Raw genomic sequence first — 7,199 nt, 5'->3', positions numbered from 1 at the left:
GGGTGCGGGACTTGCCGGGGGTGGGAGGGGCAGATCCTGGCTGAACCCCCAGCGCCTGGCGAGCAGCCGGCGCCGGGGGGTGGGAGGTGTGCGAAGCGAGGGCTTGCCGGGGCCGAGTCGCTCCTTGAAGCCGATTTTAACCTTTTCTGCAGAGCTCAGCTGTTGGGATGGGTGCTGGGAAGCAGCCGCCCCCCGCCCAAGGCACTCCCCTGCCATCGGTGCACCGGGTGCCCCCCGGGCGAGGGGCTGTGGGGTGCAGGTGGGTTGGGGGGACCCTCCAGGGATCTTCGCTCCTTGCTCTGATGAAAGCCACCTCTTTCCCCAGCACCCTGGACATCTTCCCTACGCTGGTGGCCCTGGCTGGGGTGGCGCTTCCTCCAAACAGGCGCTTCGACGGCTTGGACGTGTCCCCGGTTCTCTTTGGGTGGTCAGACGTGGGGCACAAGGTAAGACAGAGCCACCCCCCCCGGAGACATCCCCCTCCTGACAGCAGGTCCCACTGCCTCTGAGCTAAAACAGGTAAGCGGGGGGCGGAAAGGCTCAGAGCTGGCGACGTGTGGACCCATGGGAGCATCGTCCCCCTGGTCTGGAGGAGGAGGACAGCCGGAGACGGCCGGGTGCCGTACCAAGGCTGGGCTTGGGCTACCGGGGTAAAAGGGCTTTTGGATTAGCGAAGAGTTGTCTTAGCTAAGAGAAATGCTTTGTTCATAAATCTGGGATTATAGGTGAAAATGCCTATGCATGCAGCCTGGCGTGCCTCCCCGTGCGCTGGCGGGGCTGTGCCCGCTGTCCCGGGGGACGTGGTTCCAGGGGATGCTTGGGCTTGCAGGCCCACACGGCAGCCCCGCCGTGCCCAGCACGGCGTGTCTCCTTTCCCATCGCAAAAGGTACGCCAGCGTGGGAAACAAAAGATCCCAGGGGCTCGGATCTAGTTGTATCTGCTTTATTTATCTTGCCAGATCGAGACATAACGAAGCCCTCCTTCTCCCAGCTCCTTGGCTGGGGAATGTGCCTGTTACTGATGTTCAAGCGGGGCAGCCCGTCCGTACCCTGCAGCTCTGCCCATACAAAAGGAGCAGGCAGCTCCTTGGCTGCTGACAGCTCCTTTAAGCCTAAAAAACGGAGTTAGCAGAACAAGCGGTATGGCGATGCATTTTTCTCAGAGTTGCACAAGATTTTTGCAGAACCAAAAGAAAAAGAAAAAAAAAAAGCGGCTTTAATAGCAGTCCCACAGATAAAGCCTGATTTTGCTTTTAAAGTCCACCCTCCTGCGAGCACCACGAGCCAGCTCCCAGCGGGGATCTTGGATTTGCTTTCTGCGTCCATCAGGGTTTTGGTATTTGCCTCGTATTTATGGAACCCTCTGCTGAACTGTGAGATAAAGCGGGGAAGCGGATGGGATGCGGCCAGCGCGCTCCGCTGTGCTCCTTGGGATTAACCCTCTTCTTCTGAGCACGTGGCGCCGGGAGGGGAGGACTGGCAGTTTGCCGGGAATGACGGTTTGCTGGGAATGATGGTTTACTGGGAGCGATGGTTTTCTAGGAGCGATGGTTTGCTGGGAGCGATGGCTGCTGGCTGGGTGGCGGGGCACAGCGGAAGGGCACGAGCCCGCGCCAGCCATTCCTGTGTGTTTCAGACTGAGGAATAAAGTCCTGAGCTGCGATGCACCGCCAGCTCCCCAGGCTTCCCCAGCGTCACCCCGGCCCAGTGCTTTTCTGGAATCGTGCTGCAATCAGGGGTGAATTAACCCCTGCGGGGCTGGGAGCCGGGGGACACAGACGGGTTGTTCCTGCCCGTCCCGGCAGCGCGAGCGGGGTTGGCATCCCCGGGGGATGCAATCCAGCTGCCCGCGCCGCCGCGGGACCGGGTGACCTTGGGGGACACACACAGCGCCCGCCTGCTCCAGCCCCGCGGGGTGATCGGGAGCAAGCGCGTGTCCCCGCTCCCTCCTCTCTTGGCTCTCTGCCTTTCATCTCCCGCTTGCGAGCGGCTGATAGCAACCCCCCCCTTTGACGTTGCAGGGTTTTCCTTGACACAAATCCTCCCGAAAGCGGTTCCTTTGCTCGCCCCGCCGCCCGGTTTCCGCACGGCGCCAACAGCTGCTTTCCTAAGTGGGGTCCCTCGGGTGGCTGAGGCTCCCCGGCGTGGGCTGCCCGGGGTAACCTTGCTCAGCGTCCCAGCCCGCGCGCTCGGCACCGGCACAACCTGTGACGGGGCTGGGGTGACGCCAAGGTCCTGTTTTGAGCGAAGGCTATTTACAGTAAAAATAAACACATCCTACAAAATGTATCAAGGGTACAAGTGTCAGACAAATAAGCTCTTTCCATTAGCTTAACGGCAGAGGGGTGTGCGCCTGCTCCCCGCGCGCTTGCTCGCTTGTGCAAACAGCCCGGAGCACTGAGTTCGGACAACTGGTTTTCTGGGGAGAAAAACCTTTTTTTCCCCCTCCTTTTTTTTTTTTTAAATTAAAATAACAAAGTCAAAGATCAATAGAAGGATTGCAGACCTGGGAATGTTTCTTGAAAGGGCTCAATTGAAACAAGCTCCTTAATCATGCAGTAAATCATAACAGATTTTCTTAGCGTGGGGTTTTATGAGGCAGGCTTAGGAACGTGCTTGTTGGTACCAAGGGAGGCTGGAGTGCCTTTACACTGACATGGCAGCATCCCAGCTGTGCTGCTAAAGGCAACGCCGACTGGCGACAGGGTGTAGGCAAAGCTTTAGGGCTGGAAACATGACGAATTGGTTCAGTTCCTGGTACCTTGGCTTCGCGGGCCCTTGAATATTTGCTGATTTCTACTTTGGAGCCGTTTTATTCTGACCAAGGAGCATCAGCATAAGGGGACTCTGCAGCAGGGCTTTCCTCTTTGCAGCAGGCTTACACTGCACCACCTCTTCCACTTTACACCCTTAATTTTTTTCCCTAAAACATGATTTTTAAACCCAATTCCAGAAGGTGAATTTTTTTTTTTTTAATTTGCCTTGCAATGGAGGGCAATAAAGGAAACTTAGAGCATTTGGAAATCACCCCCCACCCTGAATCCTGGCATTTCTTGTACAAGTTGCTAACTGGCCCCCCGAGGCAGCGGCCGCATCCGGACCAGGCAGCGCGGGATTGACATCTCAGGGCGACCGAGCGGGGTGCCGGGTGGTGCTGCGTGCCGGGGCAGGGTTCTGCGCCGGGCACCTGCTAAGGCATTACCGCGCTGATCAGCTGCGAACGCTGTTACTAAACTTGGCCCCGCAGCTGCCTACAACTTCGGCAGATGTTTCTAATTTTTAGCACAGTGGAAATTTCTTGAATCAGTTTTAAACTCAATTCCCAGGGAAGGAACCTCGAGTGACTCATCCCTCAATGAAGCCATTGGCTCCGCGGCAGATATTATCTGACAGACGAGCCCGCTGAACTGTCCAGCTCACTTGTCTTCTCGCTCCCGTGTGCCAAAGCAGTCGTCCTGTGCGGATCAAGTGTCCTAAATACTGAAAGGGAGAGATTCGACCCGCCCTTCCCTCCTTCCCTTCCTTCTCACCCCCATTCCCTGTGCCGGGATGGCTGTTGTTAGGGAAGGGAGCGCCCGCACAGCGGGGTGAGTCAGCGGCGGAGACAGACCTCACCTACCCGTGCAGCCTCTGCTTCGCATGAGCTCACCCTCAGCTTGCGGCTTGCTGTTGGCCCCAGGCAACGATTCGGCTCCCTTAGATGTCCCTGCCACTAGCTGAGCTGTGAGCACCGAGGGAGATGGGTGCCTCGTTGGCGTGGGGCAGTGGTGGGTGACATAGAGCACCTGAGACCGTCCCGGCTCTGAAATATTCTGCCCTGCCCTGCTGAAAGCCCCGGCACCTTTGTGATCCCTTTCCTGCAGCAGAATTGGTCTGGGGAGGTAAATTCAGGGGTCCTGCATGCAGGGCCGGGAAGGCACAAGAGAGATGCTGGTGTTTCCTGGTGTCGCCCCACCCTTCAGCAAGCAAAACTCGGTTGGTTGCTCAGAGTCCAGGGGCTAAATGGTGTCTCGAAATGTGTGCACGGATGGGACGTGGTCTCGTCTTGGGAGGGAGCGGGTCTCACAGAGGAGGTTTTCTCTGCAACAGGCTGACGGGCACTTTTCTGTTCTTCCTTCAGGTCCTGCTCCACCCCAACAGTGGGGCAGCTGGGAAGGACGGCGAGATAGAGACGCTACGGCTGGCTCAGTACAAGGCGTTTTACACCACAGGTACTGTGTCCCTTTTAGAGATCGTAAAGTCTGGGAGAAAACTTCTGGAATTCTTGGTTCCCTGCAGATACAGTTAAAAACCAACTCAGGTTAATTCAAGCAAGAGCAAACCTAGCAAGGACAAGCACGTGCCCCACTGTGTCTGTGTGATGGGCTTTGCAGCCCGGGGTTGTTGGCCTCAGAAGCGCTCTCGGACTAGCGGAAGGACCCGGGCTTCCAAACCTGGGACGTGGTGGGACTGGGCCATCACAGATGGGTGAGGAATAGAGAGGTGATCCCTGGGCAGCCTGGCACTCCCGTGTTTTTCTCTCGGTTCCTCCCTAGGAGGGGCGATGGCTTGCGATGGGAGCATTGGGCCAGCTGAGCATCACCAGCCACCCCTCATTTTCAATCTGGATCGTGATATCCAGGAGCAGGAGCCTTTGGACTTGGCATCCAGAGAGTATCAGGCAGCGCTACCTGCAATCAGCAGGGCTTACGCCCAAGCTCTGGAGGACATCGCAACGGACAACGTCTCGGTTGCAGATTACTCCAAAGACCCGGCAGCAACCCCCTGCTGCAACGCACAGCACGTGGCCTGCCGATGCCAAGCGCCCGGGTCCCACGCAGCCGTGCCGGACCGTCGCACGGAAAGGAGAGCAACGCGGCTTTGTCTTTAAGCAAATAATTGCTCAGGCTGCTCCTTTCCCAAGTCTGGTTTCTGTGAACGGGGCTGTTGTGCGTACTGGCTCCAGGCTGGAGGTTGGCCACGGAGGAGAGGGATGGAGGCTGCTGTCCCCCTTGCTATGAAGCAGGGAGGTGAGTTAGTTGTGGGTCTGCGTAAGCACACAGAGGGTCCCCTTTACTGCAGAGCAGGACCGTCACCCCGGCAGAGCAGGGCACTGCAGTACCTGGTGGCTCTAGGCACATGGAGGAGACAGGCTTTTTGTAGGGCTATTTAGCTGAGAAAGAGCCAGGTCTTGGATTAAAACTACCTTCTGTGAGAGCTGGCTTTGGGAGAGAATTCCTCTGGGAAATTCACTTGGTTTTCCTCTAAAATGGACCTTACAGGAGCGGCTGGTGGGAGCACAAGGCAGGGGAGGACGGGGCCCACAGCCTCTGAGCAAATGTCCCTTTTGGTGCTGAGACCCTGGAAGTCTGTAGCCGCAGAGAGAAAATTCCTGGCCGGCACAAGGCGAGTGCCCTGGGAAACGGAGCACCTGCCCCTCCAGCTGCCAAGTGAGGTTTATTAACGGGGTTACGTTAAAGACCCAGTTGTCTGTAAAAGAAAGAGGGTCCTGGGCTCTCCCTGACTGCTGCCCTCCTCGTGGACAGGATGCTCAGCTTGTCCCGTGGCTGCTTTGCACCGCCACAGCGGAGGTCAGGGATTGCGCTGAGACAAGGACCCGCGCCCCAGTGTTTGGAAAAGGCTTTTTTTGGGAAGGTGTGGGGGGAGAGGTGTGCAGTGCAGGACTGGGGTAGCCGCTCTCTGTCAACTCTGCATGGAAAGATCAACGGTGTAACTGTGGGGTTTTTTTAGGGAGGTCAGGGAGAGGTCCCTGCCCCGAGGTCTCCCAGCAGATCAGAGCTCCAGGCAGAGAAGCTGCTCCTGCCGATCCCAGTGCAACGCTGGGGGGGCGGGTGAGGCGAAACAGCTCTGATGGGGCATTTCTGGGCAGATGCAAAGGCCTGGGGAGCTGCAAAGGCAAAATCGAAGGTGCAACTGAAACTCAGAAACCACCGGGATTTCTCAGCAGCTGAGTGAGGGTTTTCTGAAACAATTTTGGACTCCGATTTACGCACCCAGATCTTTCTTTAGACAAGCCGTAAGTGGGTTTGCGTGAACTCGGCCAGGTGGGTCGGGGGGAAGCAGCTGTCCTTGCACCAGCCCCCCAAACCCACGCTCCCACTCATAAAACTTAATCAAGACTGACACCTTTAGGGCCTCACAAAGAACAGCAGGAGCACGGGCAGCGAGCTGCCAGGGACAGACCGTGACTTTATTCTGTCTTTAAACATAGCAAATGGCATCTTCTGTAATATCACTGCAAAAATACTTTGCCTGGGTAAAATAGTATGTATATACTGTACAAAGACATAAGTTTAATATATCTTCCTATAAGTACATTTATACACATAAACCAGCATAAATTAGAAAAGGGACAAACGGGTATATAAAATTCTGGTTACATACAAATCTGATTAAATTAGCATTTACATTGTGGTTCTAACATATAGTTTGTTAAATATAGCGATGTGCATACAGTACATTGACACCCCACCCAGACACAAATTAAAACAAGGGGCTAGCGGGGCCAGGTAGTCACTTAAACATACCGTAGGAAAAAGCAGTGGCCCACCTTGGATTTTTTTTTTTTTCTCGTCTTGCGGAGTCACAAATGTGTTCTTCGAAATTCCTGGCTTTTCCAAAGCACTTCCCAGCAGCTGTCCCAAGTGCGGATGTTTGCTTCTCATCATGACCTCTTCGCTTTGCCCGGCTGACCTCCACGGCACAAGATTATCTACCAAAATCAAAACAGAACGGCCTTACTTTTCCCAGCAACAGGGTGTGTTTCAAGTTGGTTTTACGCACATGGGAGGAGAAGGGGGAGGGATGTCCTGCAGTGTTTTACTTTCCATTCAAAGGCAGATTTGTGAGCGGTTTATTTATTTACTCTCCCCCTCCCCAGATTTACAGTCCTGGGAACAGGAACCATCTGGCTGGGTGATAAGTGTGTCTTGCCTCTAGCTGGCATTGGGCTGAGCACAGCCATGCTTGCAGGGGTTCGATTACTGGGGGTGAGGTCCGTTTGCCTGGCTAAGTCCTCCTAAAAAGTTCAGCTCCTGGCCTGGCGGGAGGGGAAAGGTGCGTGCCGTGCATCACCATGTCTCTCCGGGGTCTACAGATGGAGCCCAGAGTTAAACACCTACATGTTAGACTGGAGTAGGCGAGGGGAAGCCTAGCCTAAGTATCAGCAGAACCTTTGAGGGCAAGAGTAAAGCAGGCGC

General features: G+C 55.6%; 2 protein-coding genes across 2 annotated transcripts in view; one reads left to right on the top strand and one right to left on the bottom strand.

The window, feature by feature from the left end:
• The window catches only part of ARSG (arylsulfatase G), a 19,905-nt gene extending 14,992 nt beyond the window's left edge, over positions 1 to 4,913 (top strand). The window contains exons 8-10 of the mRNA XM_009323767.1: positions 326 to 446; positions 4,121 to 4,211; positions 4,536 to 4,913. Coding sequence (XP_009322042.1) covers positions 326 to 446; positions 4,121 to 4,211; positions 4,536 to 4,870 — 547 coding nt within the window. The 3' untranslated portion in view covers positions 4,871 to 4,913. The remainder of the gene's footprint in view (positions 1 to 325; positions 447 to 4,120; positions 4,212 to 4,535) is intronic.
• A 1,256-nt stretch (positions 4,914 to 6,169) lies between these two features.
• Positions 6,170 to 7,199, bottom strand: part of WIPI1 (WD repeat domain, phosphoinositide interacting 1) — a 24,533-nt gene continuing 23,503 nt past the window's right edge. Inside the window, exon 13 of the mRNA XM_009323766.1 lies at positions 6,170 to 6,712. Within this exon, the coding sequence (XP_009322041.1) occupies positions 6,665 to 6,712 (48 nt within the window). The 3' untranslated portion in view covers positions 6,170 to 6,664. The remainder of the gene's footprint in view (positions 6,713 to 7,199) is intronic.

Source organism: Pygoscelis adeliae, unplaced genomic scaffold, assembly GCF_000699105.1.
Source record: "Pygoscelis adeliae isolate BGI_AS28 unplaced genomic scaffold, ASM69910v1 Scaffold75, whole genome shotgun sequence".
NCBI lineage: Eukaryota > Metazoa > Chordata > Aves > Sphenisciformes > Spheniscidae > Pygoscelis > Pygoscelis adeliae.
This window is presented reverse-complemented; position numbering and strand designations above follow the sequence as displayed.